Source organism: Poecilia reticulata, chromosome 19, assembly GCF_904066995.2.
Source record: "Poecilia reticulata chromosome 19, P_reticulata-male-v2, whole genome shotgun sequence".
NCBI classification, from domain to species: Eukaryota; Metazoa; Chordata; class Actinopteri; order Cyprinodontiformes; family Poeciliidae; genus Poecilia; species Poecilia reticulata.
The window spans coordinates 4,890,588-4,913,216 of record NC_088848.1 but is presented as its reverse complement, the minus strand read 5'-3'; the positions used below and the strand labels follow the sequence as shown (position 1 = coordinate 4,913,216).

The 22,629-nt window shown below is 38.1% G+C and overlaps 1 protein-coding gene across 4 annotated transcripts in view; it reads right to left on the bottom strand.

Moving 5' to 3' along the window:
• The window catches only part of plce1 (phospholipase C, epsilon 1), an 83,171-nt gene that overhangs the window by 18,766 nt on the left and 41,776 nt on the right, over nucleotides 1–22,629 (bottom strand). For all 4 annotated transcript variants that reach the window (XM_008436706.3, XM_017310983.2, XM_017310984.2 and 1 more), the window contains exons 8-24: nucleotides 13,658–13,812; nucleotides 12,699–12,866; nucleotides 6,732–6,877; nucleotides 6,485–6,632; nucleotides 6,284–6,394; nucleotides 6,082–6,191; nucleotides 5,884–6,000; nucleotides 3,711–3,839; nucleotides 3,495–3,631; nucleotides 3,111–3,217; nucleotides 2,886–3,010; nucleotides 2,638–2,782; nucleotides 2,079–2,243; nucleotides 1,751–1,865; nucleotides 1,469–1,628; nucleotides 1,235–1,357; nucleotides 73–209 (exon numbers count right to left, since the gene is read on the bottom strand). In XM_008436706.3, the coding sequence (XP_008434928.2) occupies nucleotides 73–209; nucleotides 1,235–1,357; nucleotides 1,469–1,628; nucleotides 1,751–1,865; nucleotides 2,079–2,243; nucleotides 2,638–2,782; nucleotides 2,886–3,010; nucleotides 3,111–3,217; nucleotides 3,495–3,631; nucleotides 3,711–3,839; nucleotides 5,884–6,000; nucleotides 6,082–6,191; nucleotides 6,284–6,394; nucleotides 6,485–6,632; nucleotides 6,732–6,877; nucleotides 12,699–12,866; nucleotides 13,658–13,812 (2,298 nt within the window). The remainder of the gene's footprint in view (nucleotides 1–72; nucleotides 210–1,234; nucleotides 1,358–1,468; nucleotides 1,629–1,750; nucleotides 1,866–2,078; nucleotides 2,244–2,637; nucleotides 2,783–2,885; nucleotides 3,011–3,110; nucleotides 3,218–3,494; nucleotides 3,632–3,710; nucleotides 3,840–5,883; nucleotides 6,001–6,081; nucleotides 6,192–6,283; nucleotides 6,395–6,484; nucleotides 6,633–6,731; nucleotides 6,878–12,698; nucleotides 12,867–13,657; nucleotides 13,813–22,629) is intronic.

Here is a 22,629-nt window from a genome sequence, read left to right as displayed (position 1 = left end):
GCCGACAAACCAATTAGAAGCTGGAATAGAAAGAGGGTAACTGAGCATGAATTTGAATTTCTGGGTTGTTACCCAGGTCTGGCTGTAGTCCTGTATCTTTGTCGTCTATCCTGAGGTTGGTGTAGAGAGGGGAGGATTCTGGACATGAGCGGCTGCAGGGCACAGCGAAGGTGTCAAACAGTTCTTTCAGGTCCTTCCTGCTTCGGATGCTGTGGAGAAAACAAATAGATGAACTCAGTCCAATTCATGCAAACATCGACTCACAGACAGTTAATCTGACTGTAAAAACAGTCTGAGTTTCCATTAGGATAAGTAAAAAAAGTCAAATCAATGTGTAGGTTTTAGCAAGTCAAAATTATGACTTTTAAGACCCTTTAAATGAAATTTAAAACCATAAAAACTATAAATATTGGAGATGGTTTGGCCATCCTGCTGTATTACAATCAAGCATAGCAAAAACTGTGAAATTTCTGGGGTCTGTTTGTGGGGGTTGGCAGAACCTTTGTGTGTCTCACACTGCATATGACTCCAACCCATGTAGTGCCAAGATTTCTTCTTCTTTTCTTTTTTTTTACATTGGTTTAAGCTGATCTATCAAAAAAAAATTCAAACAAAATACATGGAAGTTTGTGGCTGCAATGTGGAAAACATGGGTGAATGTTTAAGCGGTATAAATACTGACCAATTTACTGTATGTCAACAGACCTTCTAAGAAAGCCCTAGACGTCAAAAGGTGTTGTGTTTCTTTTTTCTGACCCTGATCCATGAAAGCAGTAAAATTGTTCTAAGTGGTTATTATTACAGAAAGCACAATCTAAAAGGTTAGGCAGAAGATGAGAGAATCTAAGAAATGTAGGAGGACTGTTACAAGAAATGCTCATCAGGGTACGGCTTTTCTTTCTATTCACTGGACGAGGAAAAATGTAGACAAGCCAAATAAATCGCGGAGCAGAATCCTTTGAAAACTCCCTAAACACGATAACTATGAGGGGCACTTATTGTAGCATTTTGCCTTTATGGAAATTTGATAAGAACCTAACTATTACATAAGAGCGGGGAGTTAGGCACAGCTGTCTATATTCAGACAGTGTATAAATTCAGAAATAGAACATTTAATGCTGGTTTAAATCACTGTGGAGAGGCTAAAAAAACAGACTTAACCCAGAGTTAAAACTCCTAATTGAGCCGACAAATGTAATTTATCTATCTTAGCAGTAATCCATATCGCAAATACCTGAATGACTTGAAGAGCTCAACAAATTCAATGAAGCTCATGGTGCTGTCAGAAATCATGAGATTCTGGAAGCCCCTGAAGCAGGCTTTACCTCGGCCGTGCCACGATCTGCTGCTCCACGCCCTGCGGAGGAAAAAAGAAAAACAAGGGAAAGAAAAAATCACGACCAAAATCAAAAGAATAAGGTCTACATACAAGTGAGGCTGTAAGTGTTGTATTTATTTATTTTTTTACCCTGGCTGTGACTTGGACGTCCCTGACAGGATTGGAGATGATTGTGGACGGGAGTGGTTGGACCCGGCCATGCTGGAGGAAGAAGATGATGACGAGGAAGAGGCTAGCAACCCAGAGCTCTTATTGGATGATAGGGAGAATGGTCCCTGGAAGCTGTCATCTGCAGAGGTGATGAATACATCTTATACCCAGAGCTTTTGTGATAGTCTTTTTTTTTTTTATTAATGATTCTCAGAATCTACTTTAGCTTCACTGAATTTATATGAGTCCTAAAGGTCTCACCTGGATCTTCTTGGTCGATGCTGTCAGATTCGGGACCGTTTCGATATAAACCTTCCTTACAGCTCCGCGTCTTCCTGGAAACCATCTCATCATCGGTGGCATCCCCACTGTCTCCCTGAAATACATGAAGAAAGGCATTATTATGCTTCTGGTGCTTTGTTTCTAATTATTCAAACCATCTATAAGCCATAATATTTAGAATTATTAGAATCAGATATTTAAATGATTTTTGGTCCTTCACAGCTTAAATTACTATGAATCTGAGTTATATGAGTTGTTAAAGACACACTGGAAAAAGGCAAAACACAGAAATCGTACAGGTACTGACCCGTACAAGAACCTTCTTTTTCTTCTTGGACTTGTCGTTGATGCTCAGCGGGCTGTTTTTCTGGTTACTTTGTTTCTCTACAGCACCTGTGCCCATGTTCCACCTCCTCCCACCAAACAGTTCAATGGCCTGAGCTAATGTGGGACCTTCGTACCTGCCTTCCTCCTAAATATGCAGAATTAGACCAACAGATTGATATGTTAAAATAGCTCTGATAATAGCACCAACACTCCTTGAACTTCTTCACATTTCGTCAAAGTTCAATCTTTTTTATTACGATTTCATGTGACTGATGCAAAGTAGTACAAAATTATGACGTTGAAGGAAAATGTCAGTTTTGAAACCACAAAATAAATGGTTTAGATCAAAGCAAATGCATGTGTTAGAATGGTCCCGGATTTTATCTAAATAAATAACAAGGTTGTTTGTGGTTGTAACATGATAAAATGTGGAAAAGCTCAAAACGAATTCTTCTGCAAAGTATTACATTGTACATCATTTACATCACATAGCTGAGTTAGTAAAATTATTAGTGATACCATTCCAGTTCATAATTTACCTGATATAAGCTCACATACTGCCTCCTCAGCCACTGAAGTCTTTGGTCTGGGAACTTCTTTAGTTTCCTGGTTGCATTCACCAGCTCTGACAGGCCCTTGTGGAGCATTTGTGCGGTGTGATTGGGCGCCACGAAGTGTAGTAGTCTGACAGCACAAGTTAGCAAATTGGTTCACGTTTCAAAATCACAGCAAGGTGTTTTGGCAGCAAATCAGTGTTGCAGCCTGCTGTTAGTAAGCACACACCCACCTGTTGTCAGTGGTACTGAGACCGTAGAGCAGAGTCAGACCGTTCTCCTCCACCGTCATTTGGCTCAGCTTGTTTTGCAAACACACAGCGTGAACATCAACCCCCTGATGGCCCAGAAACACTGCCTGCAGATTCACATAAACACCATGAGTCTAAATCACCACCGTGATATGTAATTTAAACACAAAGCACGCTCCTAAGAGAGTCTAATTCTTTTCAACAAACCTTCACCACTCCAATGTCCAAGAGGCCTTCAGCCAACCCAGGCACCACGCTCTGTCCTAACCCGGGCAGCTGCTCCATGGGGGAAGCTCCTCCGCTTTGAGGCTTACCTGCCAAATATTTACAAAATGTTGGAGACGTAGTCAAGGACAGGGATTTAACGATGCTCTGCATGGATGCGAACATTTACAACCAAGTTAAATGGTTTATCTGGCAAATAAAAAGACACTTCGCAAACAAAATGTAAGTAAACAAATACAGAGTCGGTTTACAACATAACTTACAGGAAATTGTATTTTTTAAGGTAGAGAGCTCCGTTTTAAATTTGTTTAAAGAACAATAAGGTGAGAGGAAATGGAGACACATAAATGTCTTGAGGGTATCTACCCCAGATGAGCGTCGTGTTGTCAGGCTGAAGCCGCAGCAGACAGCGAGCGGTGAGGTGGCTGTCCTGGTCGTAATGAATGACTGTAGCTCCCTGCAGCAGAAACTGGTGAACATCTGGCTGTAGTGACAATACATACCTAGAAAAAAAAAAAAAAAAAAAAATTGTAACATCTGTTCATGCAAAACAAGGGCCATATTTGTATATTTATTTCTTACCAGGGAATGAGCTCCGTGCCGTGACTGAAAGCTCTGTGCGTCTCTTCGGTACCCTGAAACTCCACCTCTTTCAGTGCTGGTTCAGTGGACAGGTCACCGTCCGAGTCCGACAAGTCTCCAACTGTGAATCTGTAGATACAATTCATTTGTATTATGCGCATATTTAACCTCAATTGTTTTAAATGTGTTGAAGTTTTCAGGTGCAGTCACGTAAGACATTAAAATGCATTAAAAACCCAATAAATAAACACTTGATTTAGGAGGTGATTGTACAAGCAACACATCAGCATGCAATTATCACTGCTTATTCCACGAAGGGCAAATATAATCATATTCTAGCATTAAAACATCACAATTTTGCAAGTACAACATAAAAATAAATCACAGTTTGATATTACACTGTTTTTAAAAGCAAATCTGATACAAAGAAAGCCTGCAGTACAAGATGTCTAAAACAAAACATGTACTTCCATATATGGAGGATGAGATGGATGCAAGTTACCTGTTTACATTTTTATTACGCTTATGTCTATATCTTGACAGTTTTGGCAAGTGTTAAATATTTCTATAATATTATTAGTAATATTTAAAATTTCATTGCAAATCCTCTTGACGTTTGTATAATTTGTATGTTTTTAGCATTTGTAAAGCACTTTGTTACACTTGCCTCTATAAATAAAGTTTAACCCTCCAGTGTTTGACATCTTCTCACTTCCGCGACTTCAAGCTGTGTTCTGCTTTTTCCTGGCTTTCTTTCTTTCAAACCTTTCTACGTATTTCTCAAATTCAAACATAGAAATAACTACGAACATAGTGAGCACAACTGAAAAAAATTATGATATATGCCCTTTAAGTAGCTGGCTTGCAGCTCAAACTGCAACTTAGCCTGAACACACACTGTTCAAACTCCTGCAGTTGGTATTCAACCACTATAGCAACAACTTACAACACAGGCTTAGTTTCTGGCATTGTCCTAAATGAATGGCAACTATAATAAAGAAGGGGGGAAACGAAGAGAGGAAGAGTGAGAAGGAAAAAATGGGGACAGAGGAAGGTTTTGGCATTTGCCTCAGGTAAAAGAGTAAAAGAGATCCAGACCACAGGAAAAGAAGCAATAAACCGCTGTCACATTGTAGTCCAAACAGATGAAAACCATAAGGCTAACCAAAAAGAAGCAGTGTTCTTATCTTTACCTGCAATATGTAGTCAAAGCCAGAGAAAATGACTAAATGTAAATTAATAATTTATGTCAAAACTTTGATTAAATCTGCTTCTTTCACTTTCTAAATTCCAGTTTGAGTTATAAGCTACCTGCCACCAGTGGCCTGAGAACTACCAGAGCCCTGGTCCTTCCTGCCCTGACAGGAAGCAACCCTGTTATCTTTTTTCTTTGTGACACGGGGTTTTATGTGAGCTCGGTTTCATCTCAATAACAATCTGCAAATGCGTTCCTTTGCAAACCCATTATCTTGTACCGCTATTTGTGTTGAAAAAAAAAGAAGAAAAATCAACCAGAATCAGAGGCTGGAGAACATTTAGTTCAATCCAGTCTTGTAGGATGTCAACACAGGGCTGAAATTCTTTATATTTTACTTTAAAACTAAACTTTCAAAAAATGTTAATGACTCAGAAAAATGTTGCAACTGTGCATGCAGGGATTCAACAGTGTTTTTACTGAGGCCTGACCAGCCAATGCCAATCACTCTCTGTATTCATAGTTTTGATGTAAATTTGAATGCAATATATTTTTTTGCCTTGCCAATGAGTCATTGTCTGCGAATGAATAAGAAAGGAAAAAACTCAATTTTGGAAACAGAACTTTGGCACAAAGGATCAACATTTCCAAGCAACACAATCGACAGCCACTTAAAACTGAAAAAAAAAAAAAACTATTCCCTTCTGCCTTCGCAAGTGCATCAAAACTTAACTAAAAAATTAATTTAATACCAGCAAATAAACAAGTTTCACTTTTGCATTGATTTAATGAAGTAAAATTACTTTTGAAAGGAAGTTCATGGAGACCTGTCTTTATGCTTTGTAACAACATGTTGGCAGAAACATTCAATATTCTAATGAATTCTTAAACAAAATAACGATATTTAATTTATTTAAAAACAAAGAATAACTTGAAAAAAAAATAGCTTTCTGAAAAAATGGCAAGAAAACAACTAACTGATTGCGGCAGCGGTCCCGTAAAGAGTTGCATCTGTAGGTGAGGGATGGACCGGTTGACGAGGGACTGGTAGATGTTTCGTCTGATTCTTCAGACTCCAAACTACGATTACATGATCTGAGGATGAGGGAGAGGAAAGTAAGACAAACAGACAATGGTTCCTCTTTCTGGGAACATAGTGGACCATTTCCAGCTTACCTAATAATCTGCAGGATGTTGCTGACGGTGGCTTCTTTGTCTGGGACGTGCAGCCCATCAGACCCAGACCGAGACATAAAATTATGCTGCCCGCTGTAGTCGGACACAAACTGGAGACAAACGGAGCAATAGCTGTGATATTTCCTGCAATTACATGTTGAAATTATTGGAATATATCCACAGATGACACCGTTTGTCGCACCTCTATCGAGTCATCCGTGTTATCTGGAGATTGTTTGAGGCTGATGATGCTTGCTGTGCTGTCCAGTGCATCACTAAGCTCTTTTAGAAAAACCCCGCAGAATGGCACCACCTGCAGAAGAAGTGTGAAGGAAAATAAATTACAGAACATTCAGAGATAATTATTCATTGTTTAATAAACATCGTCTGCCAGGACACGGACCTTGCAGCCTGGGATATTGAGCGCTCGGGTCACAACTTTCTTGTACTCGGAAGAAGATTCATGCTGAGCCATGGCATCCTTCAAACTTCTCATGGTCTCGATGTCCGTCTGGTCCATAAACTGCCACATCTTCAACACTTTACGGGATCTGTGAGGAGTAACGGTGGGAAATTCCGATTTAAAACTAGCAAAACAAACAGTGATAAATATGTGAGCGCATTAAAATAGCTTGGATGTCTCACTGCACCTTAGTCCAGCCAGGAACTCCATGACACCATTGTAGTTTCCCATATTCCAGCAGCATCTGGCGACGTGGACAAGATAGGAAAAAACTTCTCTCTTCTCCTCCATGGACCCGGCCGTCAGAACCAGCCACGTCACCCAGGAACTCACCTGCATGTCCAAAACAAACATACTTAAAACATAATAACAGTTGACATAAACAGTAACTTGCAATAGTGATAATATATCTTCCACCTTTTCAAACCGTGCCAAGTTACAACCACAAACATCAATTTATTGAGACTTTCTGTGATTCACCAACATTCTTTAACATAAACAGCTGAAGAAAGGAGGAATCATTTGTATTCAATCATTTAATCGATTCCCTGAAGAAAAACAAAAAATCTCAGAGGCTCGGTAAAGGTCTCAGAAAAACTAAGACTTCTTAAATAACAACTGAAGTCAATTCAATTCAGTAAAACTTTATTGCTCCCAAAAGTAAGTTAAATGTTCTTTTTTATTCATATTATCTTGGATTTTCTTCAGAGAGCTGTTATATACCCTGGCTATGGGCAGCATCTATAGCTGTAGATGTAGCAGCAGCAGTCTGTATAACAGCATATCGGAAGAAGCCTCTGACTGAAGGCACTTTGCACAATAATGTCTAGAGGTTCCACAATACAGAACAGAACAATATTATATATTCTATATTCTATAACTATATTCTATATTAGCTTCTTCAGGGGTTCTTTTTCAGTAACTGCCTCTGACGCTCATACTACGTGAAGGCAGAAGACACTGCACTTCATAACAGATTTATAGACGTTAGGGGGCCTCTTACTGCAAACACTGAAGGACCTAAGCTTCCACACAAAGTACAGTCTGTTCTGTCCATTCTTGTAAAGTGATTCACTGTTGTGTCTGTTGTCCAAGTGAACACTGAGGTATTTAAACTCCTCCATCAACTTCACTTTTTCTCCCATGATGCAAATAGTGTTCTCCACCACTATGCCTTCCACAACGAAACATGGCAGCAGCAGCAGCTTTATCCTCCAGAAACGACAGATGAGATGATCAGAGTGGATAGAAAGGTAGGTGGAGTTAAATATAAGACAATCTTTTAAAAATAAACATGTTAGAGGCTACAACAGACTTGACTTGAAAATGGGATGGAGGTTCACCTTTGAGCTTTTGTGCATCTTTCTTGTGAAAAAGATAAGCTAAATTTTAACTTTTTACATATATTCAGCTGACAGAGACATGCCACAAAAACCGTGCAACCATAATTGCAGCGAAAGGCAGTCCAACAAAAAATTGATTAAGTGGAGACTAAACACAAATGAGCGCCACACCAGCTAATCAGGAGATTTGATTTGATATAGAAGTATTACTGAAAGCTGAATACAAGTGGATCCTGCAGTTTTGAGATCACTAAGTATTTCATTATGAAATACTTAGTGATTGCATTTTCCATAAAATCCCAATAAAATGCATTGAACTTAGAGGCTAAGAAGGTTCAAGAGGTAAGGCACTGTAAATTGCAACTAATTAGTGAATAAGTGTGAAAGGCCTTTATTATTAAAATGAAATACATTTATGCAACACTTTAACATTAAACAACAGCTTTAACAACGGTGTATAGTGTTGCTCATGTAGAGTTTATAATGTTTAATTTGCAAATGCTCCTTATTGATTCGTTTAGATAAGTTCATGACATAATGTGCCACATCTCTGGTTGCCTTGTTTCTGTTGTGACTGTGTCGTTACTAGGTGCATTGCAACTTGGTGACATAAGACAAATCCTGACACTTTTTATTGTGTGTGGTCTCAATGATGCTCATGCATTCTAGTTTGGAGATCTGTGACTAAACTGGCAGTATATGTACAAGATCATGTCCCTCCCATACACACACACACACACACACACACACACACACGCATACACGCACAGAAAAGACATGGGGAGATCGGATGACCATCAGCTGTGCATGTGCAAACACATGATGGTCGAACCAGATATGGATCAGGGTCACATTCTTTGGGCTGGACACACAGCCTCATCCGTAAAGCTTCCTGCTCTCTTGTGTCATTGTCTCCAAGCATTAGAGCCTCATTAATGTAGTCGCACACACACATAAAACACACACACTAACCCTATTGCAGGTGGTAAAAACATCCCCTGGCCTAAGGATCTATTACTGGCTTATGTAAGGATGTGTACAGATAACCGCAGTCAAACTTCACAAGGACTAAATAAAGCCACCAAAAGACATACACACACACACACAGAAAGGTCTACAAAATACTGTAAAATACATAGTTTTAAATACCCAACAATTTTTTCATATTTCTTTGTCCTGTAAGAAAATAATCGAATAAGTATTTATCAATACGCAACTTATAAATGTGGTTCCCTGCTTATTTTGTTCAGTTGTAAATAACTGGCTTCTTATATTAGTTTAGTTTTATTTACTGCAGACACAAAATATCAACCAAAAGTACAAAAAATGCATTAAATAAAAGTTATTGATAGATTTGAATGTCATTGATGCCTTATCAGTAAGGAACATTAGAGGAGCTACAATAAAAAATAAAACCCTCAAGGATTTTCAGAACAAAACTGGCTCCACCAGCCTGAGTTTTCAGAACCACTTTAATTTGCATTGTGTTCACCGCACAGCAATGATTTTGCACAGTGTTGAACAAAGCACAACAACCAGCTCGGCGTGGCTCCACCAAGCTCTTTACAATTTGTTTAGTTTTGAATGCTGAGCCAGTATATGTTGGATATCCGTGAATTGCTTCTGACTGAGCAGAAGGTAACCGGCAAATGTTGAACCAGAACTCCTACACTGCTCTTTTTCTCATAAGGCCTCATCAAAATATTATCTACCTCATTGTTCTTCTACTTCTGTCTCATAACAACTGGATTAAGTGTTTTTGCTGGTTTTTCCACAAACATTATTACAGGTACAGCAATAGCACTATAGCTTTGGATGTAAAACACACCCTTTATCTGTTTATTATTTTATGGGGATTCATTAAAAGGCTAAGAAACTTAAGCCTATTGCTTATAATTTGTGACATAGTATTAAACAGCAGAGCATCATGTTTTCACTGTTGTTCCAACTCATTATTATAATGCCATGAATATTTTGTCTTCATTTCTGCTATCTCTACCTTCTAGAGGATTTTATTTTTCTGCAGTCAGGACGTTTTCTAGCCTTACCGGTATGAAACTGATCACGCCGGTGATACAGTTTCACACAGATACAGAACCTCAAACACAGGCAGTCTATCCTGGAGCTTTCTAAAACTGCAGGGCTGTAGTAATATCAGTGGTTTAGAGGCTTGTTCTAGATTCTACTATGCATGGCTTTCTGACAAACTGCTGCCCTACACTCTTATCTGTTACACCTCTGTGTTCTAGGTGAGGCAGGAACTGCGTGCCATGCATGAAAATGTTTTATCAGTCACTTTCAGCAGCATGACATAGTGTAACACCATGTCAGCAAGGAGGTTTAAATTGCAGTCGCCATCCTAACCATCCTGACCATCCTGACCATCCTGACCATCTGCGAAGTGGCGTTCTGAGCCGCCACAGATCAAGGGAGCGCTCGGACCTGGCGACTCTTCTGATATTCCAGATAGCAAAAGTGTTGCACAGGACAAATAACAGACAGGAAATGAGAAGATATTAGATACAGTGAGATCGGTAAAAGCCAATATAAGATTATGCAAGAGACTGTCTTAAAACAATAACCATCTTGTGAACACACCAGAGCGAGCCATTTTTTTTTTCTTTTCCTTTTTAAATTGGCAGCACGACACACACATACACACACATGCCAAACTGGAGTCGGGTACAATTCGATCCTTTGATGTTCGTATGTGTTCATCTGCCTGTCTGTCTGTCCTTCAGCCTGCCTGTCTCCATCTGTTATTAGCTGAACTTTGAGAGTCGTTTTCTCCTTGATACAAGACTTATGTAACGGAGGTTGACAGAGAGCTATTACAGACTTAACACAGCACATACTGATTCTGTCAAAGCTAAACACCCGAGACAGACATACAAAGAGGCCCGAAATTCTCACCATTCCCTGTCTTGCTGATTTTCCCTTGGAAAGTAATTTTATATCCCTACATGGCCTGAAAATGAACTGGATCACAATCAGTGCAAAACTAGAGACAGCAGTTTAAAACTTTCTAACTGGGAAAAAATAATCCCACAATCCCATAAATATCTAGACTGCAACTAAAAAGTTCTTGTGCAGGATTAGATTTACCATCATGCACATCTGAACAGTTTTCTGATCAACTTAATAATACAGAGCCTAAACTTTTCAGTTTACAGTCCTTTAAAATGTGGAATTCAATAGAAAAGTAAAATATTTTTCACCCAAGCTAAAAAACTAACAAGCACTACTTTTAAGTTTGATACATTTAAAAAAAAATAAGCTATTCAATGCAACCAAGCTTGACCAGCCCAGGCTGGTGATTGGTCAGACAGAAACTCTAAAGTTTGATCTTCTCTATCGTCTGAGAACAATTTCAGACTATATTTCTTTACATGTTGAGACATGTCAGCGGAAAAATGTGAAAGAATGAGACTTCCAGCTGATAACAGGAAGAGTAAGTGGAACATGCTGGAATTTGAAATATCATAGCTAAATTCTTTGGGGAATGTTTGCAGAAGCTGTTTCAGAAATTTCGGCCTCAGAATTTTCCTAATCGCTACAATAACACGATAACAAGAGTTCAAAATGTCCCATCTGTGTTCATTTTGTGTCTGTTTTAAAATAGTAAATGACTATTTCACAGCAATTGTTTTCTAGCACATGCGAGGTGACATAAATAGAAAACGGCAGAAATATTAGATTTTAATGTTTAATGTCTTAGATAATCCTAAATGTGTTTGCAAGGACCAGAAATTGCAAGACTCTGATCAGTGGATTTAAATCCTCCCCCCATTATTACTTACATCACAGTTGAAAATGTCTTGTTTATTTTTTATCCATTTCTGTATTGCTGCTCAATTCAAAATCCATAAGCAACACCTCTAGTTTGTAAGACAGAACTAAGACAAATACATCTAAACAGGAATTCCAATAATGGCAAAACACAACCCTAAACCCCAAAATGACTATAGTAGATGATTACAATCCAAAATACTGCACACTTCCACTCAGAAAATATGTCTTCTTAAATCCAAGTCAAAAGTTCAGAGTAGGAAGTCACTTCAGGGCTTCATCACTGACTTGAGGGGAGAATCACTGCTGTCATTTGACTCTCGTTCCACTCTGCCCATATATGGTCACACTGCACATTTGGAGAACTATTTTATGTCTCTCCTCTTGCAGACTTAAATGAAAACCAGCTGATAGAGCAGGCGTGCAACCTACAGATGACTTCATCGTTCCCGATCAATCCCCGCTCTTCGAACACTTATTTTTTGTCAGCATTTTTATAACAGTTTATAGTTGAATTCACCAAAAGAAACAAGGCACGACAGTAGAAGTTTAGCCAACTTAATAAATGGGCTTATAAACACACGTCCTGTGTTACAATGATAGACTTGCATGGTTATTCACTAGGGAGGATCCAGCTTGAGGAAATTATACATCAATATCAAATATGAGATGCATAGTGTCACCATGTTTACAACATTCTTAGCAAATTTTAAAAAAAGCAACCCATTTAGTTGATTCTGTGTTATTAATATTTGCATAATGTAACAACATAAAAAATGTTTAGAGGTTTTGATAATCTAATCCACACTGATGTCATGTTGTAGAGTCTTAAAGATAAACACCAGCGCTGCCAAGTTGTTTTAGTGACTTCATGTGGCTATTAAAACCGAAACACAGAACACGCATAGTTCAGATATCATAAAGGAAATAGTTCCTGTAAATCTACATCAACGCAAGCAATGAGCCAAAAAAAAAAACAAACTCTCAACCAGATATCTGGTTTTCTCAAGTGGTCGCCTCACCTCATTGAACCGCGCCACCAGGTCCTCCACAGCATTGCTGCGCTGGGCATTCTGCGTGGGCATGGCCGGCACTGACAGCGAGGCCTTGAGGTTTTGGTGGCGTCTGGTCTGACACTCCGGACTGCCAAGGTCTCGAGTGAGGAAGCAGAGGTAGTCTAACGGAAAGACCTGCAGAAAGACAGACACTTGGTGAAGTGCATTTTCTCACATTTTAACTTCAATGTAATTTTTAAGGATCAAAGTAGAGCAGATTACTTGGGATGGTAGGGAACTGATGCATAGTTTAAATGTGTTTAACAATTAAAAATCGGATATGTCATGCAGTTACATTTAGGCCTAAATCAAAATAAAGCTCAACTGAATGTCAGCAGAGGCAGAGGTAGATTAAAAACAATATTGCAGGCTTTGAACAAGTCATGAAGTATAAATGAATCCATCTTCTGAGCAAATGTACCAAAGACGGGGCCGTGCAGCTAAACTCAACAGGTGGGTCAAGGAGAGAACAAATGGGAGAAGCAGTTGAGAAGCCCCTGGTAACTTTGGAGGAGCTGCAGAGATCCACGGTTCAAGTGGGAGAATTAGGGAAACTATTTATCATCTACTGTACTAATGTGGCTTTTATGGATGAGGAGGAAGAAACAAGCAAAAGTTGAAGAATATCATACAAAGTCTTACATGAAGTTTACCGCAAGTCATGTAAAGCAAACAGCAGACCTGTGGATGAAGGTGATCTGATCAGATGAGACCAATATTGACCCCTTAAGATGACTGAAAAATGGTGAGTGGCCGGAAATTATCTAACCCATCGTCAACATAAACCATGGTAGTGGCAGAATCATGCTTGGGGGATGCTCTTCTTCACCAGAAGCATGAAAGCTGGTCATAGTTGATAGGAAGTGGCATCAGTACTGTAAGAGATTTTTGGTTTAGATTTCTAAATTTTTATCTGCATATTTTACCTGTTGATAAAGCTGCTGCTCCTGCTCTGTGAGGATGCAGGCGATCTCCTCTGGGAACTGAACGAGGTGGCGCAGCTCTGCCAGCTCCTTGCTGATCCCGCTCACACTGGGAGGAAGAGAGCTGCTGCTGGTCATACTGTTGGCCAGCTGACGCTCTGAATGAGGAGACAGAGAGGATTGGAGACATGTAAAGACAAAGCATAAGTTCTGCACAACGTGTTTAGGTCATTTCAACATCTATAACTTCTTAAGGAAGAGTAAGTAGAAAGGATGCAGAGGGGTGAAGAGGAGAAGGTGGGAATGGAAAGCAGAAACTACTCATGGACATGGCAGTACATTAAAAAGGAGATAAAGCAGGAACAAGCAAAGGCTGATGTTTCCCGTTCAACCTTAGAAGTTTAAAACTTCACCGAAATGTGTGTTTTTTTTTTTAATCCTGAATATTTAAAGTTTCCAGACACATAAAGTCCCTGTGTACCATGTAGTCGTCATCAGTCAACAAGTCCACTTCTCCCTTTAGAAGAGCACAGATCACCTGCAAGTTCCTGTGTTTGGATTTCAGTCAGGCCCATTAGTCTGTCTGTTTACACACACACACACACACATTCGCACGAATGCAAACCTGTCCCGATCTCTGCTAACAAAGGACTAATGGACAATTTCTACACTGGTTCAGGGGCTGCCAGGTGGACATTCTGTGCATTGTCGGGAAGAATGCCGCATAAACAAACCTTTTTTTTTTTTTTCTGCAGCAGGAGCTTTTCCAGGAACCATTTAATGAGGACTCTTTCAAACGTTTCATATTGCAACCATCAGGACATGATGCCTATCTTAAAAAAAGCTTGAACTTCTACAACAATCCATCAGGATGAGGTCTGTACGGGTTGGTGATTAGTCAGACCAAAGCCATGGCAACACATCTAATCAGAAAACAGGAAGATGTCTTTTGGATCAGCTTTACCACTATATAAACATAATCTGTTGTTATCTGTTACCAAGATGTTTGAGTTAAGTGCCTGACAAGTGCTTTACATAGACCACTTTCAGCTTATTGGTGTGTTGAGATTATGAGTTGCATAGTTGCATGAGTTGATAGTAAAAGCAAGACGATGTACATCAATTAACACGAACATCAGGACCTAGAGTCTCTCTGGTCATTGTCAGCTGTCATATGAAGAAGCCTATTTACTCTTCCTGCAACCACGCAGACACAAAACTCTGTGTGTATTCAGACACTCACTTAAAAGGCCGACCATGGTAACCCATAAGATTGGCAACAGGTAGGCATGGAAACAGCAGTGAGTGCTCTGCGGGAGCAAAACTTGCTTATTTACACAGTTTGATTTGTGGATCCGGCCTCACAGCTTCCATAATGGACTCTCAGCATGTGTGCACACGAGCGTGCAGGATAAAAGCGAGGACACAGTATGTGTAAGAATTACACTGAGTGGAATCGGCTTTGGACAACAGCAGTTTATATCAGCTTCTTATACGCCTTGTAAAAAAGAGTAATATCCCTTAAAATACATGTTGAAAACTTGTTAAAAATGAATTATGAATAATATTTTTAAATGCTGTAAATGGAAGTTAGTGTTGCTTTTTGTTTTAACTATAAGAAATTAACTATTTTATTTTGTAGAAATATTATGATGTATGTTTTTTTTGACTGAAATATAACATTAAAGACATCTCAGTTCTATAAAAGAAGCAGCTTAAAAATGTTCTGAATAAATTGTAACGGACAAATAGGTAGAAAAGAAAATCTTACTGCTTACATACTAAAAAAAGTAGGCTTTAATGTTAATGAAAATATACTTTAAATATGTATTGCTCGATGTGAGGCATATTTCTTACAAGAATTATTTGCTACATTGCCACTCCTGTGAAGTGGAAATTGAGACAAGCTCAAATTATTCATCTTCATTTGATGACTTTGCAGCAGCTCATTCATTTTTTCTTCCTCTGAACAAATGCAGTCAAGCACAGCTGTTAGCCAAGACAGTGACAAAGAGGTCTTGAAGATATTGAAAGAAAATAATTTAAATGTAAACCAACACTATGAGGGAGAACACGGCCAGGAAACAAAACGTAATCAATGTATATTGTCAAGCTTTTCAAATTATTTCACTTACTTTACTTATGAAGCTTAAACTGCTTATTTTAAATGAAAAAAGTCAAATAATTACAACCTGCAGTGAGAAGTGGACAGTATCTAACTTTACCTGATGCACGAGATACACACGATCATACATATTTTTAAGAATACGCTCCTCTTCCTTTAAGACTGGTAGAATATGAGCCAGGACTAATTGAAAGTGATGTCCCTGTGATTATGCATGGATTTACTCATCTATAATGCATGATGAATACAAAAGGCCTACGTGCATGTTTTCGTTTTGCGTGTGTGCTTTAATAGAAGCACTTCTGAATGCAGTAGAGGATGATGCAGATTAGCCGAACATCCTTTTTAACAATTGTACATTGACTATTTGTGTCCTGACGACAGGAAACAGATGTTTTGATTACGTTTATATGTGAGGGGTGAATCATTTAAGAACTGCAGCGTTTAATATGGTTTACCATACACCTATTTTAATTTTATTCTTTTAAAATGATGGAACTTTTCTATGGCTATTCAACATAGGTAAACGCCATGCTACAGAATAATTATTGTTGATTAAAAGAACTACACACCTCTGCTGAAATGCAGGGCTGATGTGATGTAAAATAAACCATGAGAAAGACACTTTCATGGTCTCCAAAGGTTCCTCAAGTTACAAACATCCCGTAAAATTCAACTTTAAACACTATAAGGTCGGGAACAAATCTATTAAAGCACATGCCCCAAAGTGATTGCATAAGCATGCACACCTCGCTTCAGCACCTTTTGATTCAGTACTGGCATTCAGTAAAGCTACACAATATATTGCCTCACGATTGTCATGACAGTTTTGATAAAACTTAGGTGGAATAATATTTCAAGGGCAAAACATTCACACAAGTGGGCAACTCGAACTGCACTCTCTTTAATCTTCAAAACTGATATAGATTTTAGTGACAGATTTACTGGAGCTCAAATAAAAAATGAGAAAGTCTTGATAATGACAAAGAAATGCAAGAGGAAATGATAATGTGGATTACAGGCAATATCGACATTCAACAAAAATATCATAAATGCACGTTTTCATAACATTCTGAAGATCCATTAACTCAGATTGAGAAGACATGTCATCTTCCTGACCTTCTTTAAATGACAGCCAAAGTTGTTCTTTAAGATTTTGATTTGGAATTCCGCTAAATCATTTCAAAAGGTTATTTCTCGTCTGCTGAAGCATTTCTTTTACTGATTTTGAAGCAGGATTGGACTTACAGTAGTGGTTAAAAAAAGATCATGAGTCGTTTCTACCTCTAGAACAAAATTTGCAAGTTTATTTTAGTTATATTTAACCAGGATGCCCTGTTCTAGCCAGCTTCGTGCTTTCGGAGTGGTCTCTGGTCTGCTTTGAATTCATATACAGATTTGAACCAGAGTTCGCTTCAACTGAACAGAGACCTGGGTTTTTAGATGGACCAGAGTAAGCTGCATGTAAATAAACACAATTACTCATTAGAATTAAATAAATGAGAGAAAGAGAGACATATTGAGCTTATGAATCAATAAAACAAATGATCTAACAAAAAAAAATCTCTTAGTCAAATGACTTCTAACAAATCACTGCTTTGAATTTATAAGAATTTGTGATTTTTATTTTTATTTTTTTTTGTCTTTTCAGGATGGCAAATTCTCACCCAATAGAGATCTTCAGTAAAATGTAAGATTTGATAAAACCAAGCCCTAATAAGCATAACAGATGTGTAAATAATAGCTTGAACACTTAAGTTTCTTGTTCAAAGTGAATACACCGTAGAATAAACAGCACTTAGACACTAAAACACAGCAAGCATAAATGATCAAAAACAGCGTAATGATTCAGAATGCATAAATACACTCGGGCAGATTTTCTTACTGCTGCAGAAGCAATAAACAGTCGGTAAAACTGCTAACATGTCTTGCTTATCAGAGAGTTTCCTTTATGATCAGATAAACTAACTCTTTCAGAGAAAAGGACTAGCTGCAGGCATCTAATGTTTAATTTTTTTCTAATTTTTTTTTTGTGGAGATGAAGGCAGTGACAGAAACCAGAGAAAAGACGTTTGGACAAATCCAATAAACAGTTCTGTGTTATGAAACCAAGGACTATCAAAAACATCTGTACAAGTACTGAAGGATTTTTAATGTTTGAGGAAAATGGAGTTTAAACTCTCACCCCATGGAAAGTCATTTGTACTTCACAGTAACTTAAACTAATCAGACTGAAGTTTAACAGGGATTCTGGACTCCTGGACAGTTCTAATGATGGCTTTGTGCAAAGGAATCACAATGTGCAATTGTTTTCATTTATCCTGCATTCAATTACAGTAACCTCCACAGTCTTAAATACGTGGAATAATGATTGTTCAATAAAATGCGGACTTGGTGACAGGGACTCTGAACTCCTGGACAGTTCTAATGAAGGCTTTATCTAAAGGAATCACAATGTGAAGTTGTTTTCATTTACCCTCCACAGTTTTAGTGACAAAAAGTCATATTCAATAAATTAGAAAATGTGTTCTGAAGAGGAATATTTGTTAGATTAAAAGTGCCTTTTGAAAATAACCTTGAGGAAGGTATTAAACATACTTTTTCTATAGTTCGACTTTTCTATAGCATATAAATGCATTGAAATTGTTTTTATTGGTGTGATGTTTTTATGATTTTCATCCGTGTAATTAATCTGCCTGTTTCACTCACTGAAATACTGAAATGAAAGACATTTTTAATAGCATTCTAAAATTACTTTTCAAAATTACTAAATGTATGAGTCTACTCATGACTAAACTTTTCCAGATACAATATCTAACCTCAAATTGTTTTTAAAAAAAATAATATTTGTTTGGGTCCCACTTAAATCTTTATTGAAAACATTTATTTTTTTCCCCAAACCAATCAAATTAAGTTATGAATTACAAAATAAACAATTATATAATTGTTTACATCAAAACAAAATTAATTTTAAGGCTTTTATCACATCTTTAGCAGGAGAATCAACTTTATAAAGAAGCTTGCTTCTTCTAACTACAGCCTATTAGTGCTAAAGCACTGCAAAATGAGCCAAGTATGAGCTAATTTAAATAAACAAATAAATTATGATCATTTTAGCTTGGAGCACTTAAAGTTAAAACTCAAACACTAAAAAAGTTTCAAGTCTGCAGAAACACATAGAAACAGACATAAACCACTTCCTTAAAGACGTGGTTTGTGTATTCTCTCAAATGCTCAATTTGAGCAAAGACACATGATCGTCTAATCTAAAATTTTAAACAGTTGAAATTAAATGTAACCTTTCCTAAACAATATCCATTGTAAAACGCACTTCACTTTAATCAGAGTTACTAATTAACATGTACTCCAACACATCAATAGACTCCTGGATGCCTCATTTGCATAACAACTGAAAGATGACCACAACAGACTAGGGCAGCTGCAGCTAAGGTACTAGAACAATTTCTTCACTAATGAAGGCAGAGTTTAGCATGTGCCAGCATGCCTTTTTGTCCTTATTGCAAAAACCTATTCACCCCACACGAAATACAAGCAAACTTATATACAGATCAATTCTCCATATTTTCACCATTAGATCACCGGCAAGCTTTTTAAAGTTACAATGTCCCTGCACTGCAGAGCGAGGAAACCTGCAGTCTCGCTGTGCTTCACTTTCCCCCTACTCACTGATCAGCTTGAAGTCCGTTTGGTGCGAGTGCTTCATGGCTGTTGGACACAGCTGACTGCTCAGCCTCCGTTCTGACAGCTCAGCGCCAGGGTGACCACGATACACTTGTCCACATTTGAGTTGGCAGTCCCGTCTCTCCCACAGCTGTTCCCTCTCCTGTTCTCTCTCTCTCTCTCTCTCTACTTCTCTCTCCCTAAGTCCATTTCCAACTTGAACTCTTTAACTTGTACTATCTGCTCTCTGTCACTCACCTGCTTGGTGTTCTTGTAAGTAACAGCAGAGGTTCCTCTCCTTCTCTTCACCACATTCATTACTTCTCTGTCTCTCTCTCTAGTACGCTCTCTCTCCCTTTCTGACATAACCTCATAAGTCTCCCGCCCACTCCCTTCTGACACTACACATAGTTCACAGCCCTATACTACAGTTAAGCCAACAAGCCTACTCCACATAAAAACACTGTCAGAATTCCTACAACCACACCAACATTCAGAAAGCAATGAGTTACAACTGACAATCAAAAGAAACAAATCTTTTCCGCCTTTTTTCCTCCCCGATTGTGTCCCAGTCTTCCCAAAAAATAAATGAGAACAGGTAGATATAGTTTGTTTACTCGTGCATCTTTGCAAGCAGAGTTCCAGTCATTTCTCCTATTTAATATCTCTGCAATTTAAGCAACAACTTAAAGACATGTTCTTTTATCTGCTCACTTTGAATCTACTGCAGTTATGTCCAGAGTTTGGCCTTCAGAATGACTTTGTGTGGCTCAATCACAGTTCAAGAATGATACAAATTTGGCCCACCATTACAGGTGGTGAAGCAGGTGGATGGTTTGTAAGGTTTTTAAATCTTTCGTCCATTCACAGTCTATACACACTCATGAAATCATTTCCTGTGAACACCAGGGTTAAGATACAAATACAGTGAATTAGGTTTGGGAAAATGGTGATGAATGGGCATGAAGAGGTGTTAAGACTTAAAACAGGTGCTGGTAATTTTGCTCCCTTGCCGTTTCACACCTTTGACATTTTTGTCAGTACTATTAGCCACTGAAGCAAATTATAATATCACTGCAACATTTGATGAACCGAGAAGTAAATGCTATGTTCTGCAGTTTGCGTGCCTCCTAGCTTTAAAGCTCTGCCACCGTTATCCAACTTACGTTTGTGGCATCGGATGCTGCGTCACTGTTTGCTCTACATCCTGGTATCTTCTGTTCATTGTTTGGAAAGGGAGTTTATCGCAAAGACCTAAACACACAGGTTTTCCATCAATGTCAGGCTATCTAGAAGTAAGCATAGTTATAAATCATGCATTAAGTAACTTAGCAGTCCATTTTATCTACCCCCAATTCATCTACTGTCAGGTTGGCTGTAAATATAAACAGAAAACCCAACAGATTTTACACTTTGTCTCTGCGTGCTTTAGATTTATTAATTTGACAGTTTCGTTAGTTACTTACATAAGCTGTTTGAAAAGGAGACAGTTTGTCATGTGAAGTCATGTGCAAGATGCTAGAGAATTTCCAAGAACAGACCTTAAAACTGAAGAAAGAGCCTAAGTGCAGCAAAGTGAGTTAATTTTTACTTTATTTTTTGCAGCACTGCATCAGATAAAAAAACATTAACTTTTACATAAACTCTGATGCAATCTGGTGTTTTTAGGCAACAAACAGAGTCAGTCCAGAAACAAATAGAAAGCTGTTCTCTCTCTCTGAGATACAGGCTATGCCAGGTCAGATGAAAACGATGACAACGGTTTGATGGAGCTGATAATCTGTGAAATAAAATTAAGGTTTCCCTTAATGTATGGGTGCACTGATAAATTGGCAAACGTTTCTTTAATTCTGGGTGGTCGACCAAAACTCACATGTGAAACCGATCTTATTTACCTCCACAAAGGTCTGGAAATCAGCCACTGCCACTTTTTGCACTGCTGAGAGAGAGGGACTCACCCACTAAATCATATCTGCACATGCACAGTTAACAACAGTCACCCAAATGATGCCAACTCACCAACTTTGTGGCTACATCTAGCAACTTTTCAGACAAAAAAACATTTTTCCCTTTCGCACCCCTACATCCCATCCATCCATCATATACACCCATCTATCCTTGCAGGTCGGCATGCAGGCTGGTGCCTACATCCAGAGGTTATTGGACAAGAGGAATGGTACACTCTGGATAGAGCACCAGTACACCCCTACATCCAATATATAATTACATACTTTGATCTAATTAATTCCTTTGGACCAACAGAAGCAGCGTTTTTAAGATACAAAAGAAGATAAAACAGTACCTTTACAATGAATTGTTGAATTACAACAATGTTTACAAAAATGAATTTGAATCCTTGGAAAGAAAATTATGGCTATATCCAACTTACTCTGGCACCCTCCAAATAGTGCAACTTTCAGACAAGTTGAATTACAGATAATCTGGAAGGAAGCTGTTTGGAGGTCATTGCAAAACAATGTTAAACACATTATGCCATAAAACAATGGTTCTCTTAGAGGTGTGTTGTCAGGAAACTGTTGCTTGGCAGTATATAATGCAGTGCCAACCTCTAGTACACAGAATATCAAGTAAGGTGCACATCTTCTGAATCTTATGTGTCAATAATTGTAGAGGATGAAGACTTTTTTATTCCCCAGAAAAAGATTTAAAATGTGATTCATCCTGCTGTGAATTCTAATGTTGTGTTGAATAAAACACAATGAAAAGTGGAGCCTAGGCTATCCATTCCGATTGATCAAGTATTGCAAATATGCGTTGTTTTAATATGCTTAAAAAATGTGTCAGCTATGCATTGGCTTGATTAATGACCGCCTGCAAACATGAATATCAAAATGCAATTAGCTCTCTCACTCATATTTTTTAAATAAAAATACAATCTTTTTTTTCCATGTACCCCACATTTTCATGCAGGGATACTCCAGTTTATCTAACTAAATTTCTCAGTCATCTTAGTGTATTTTTTTAGTATAAATTAAAAAGTTCATGATGAATTAAGGTCCACTTTTGCAGTGGTCAGGCTTGAACTGAACAACCAACACAGCATGAACATTAATATGGACAAACAGGTGGATGAAAAGATGAACAGATTTACAAATAGATGGAATATAATTTGTAAATGCAAATTTCCCCATGCCTTTTAAATTATTCA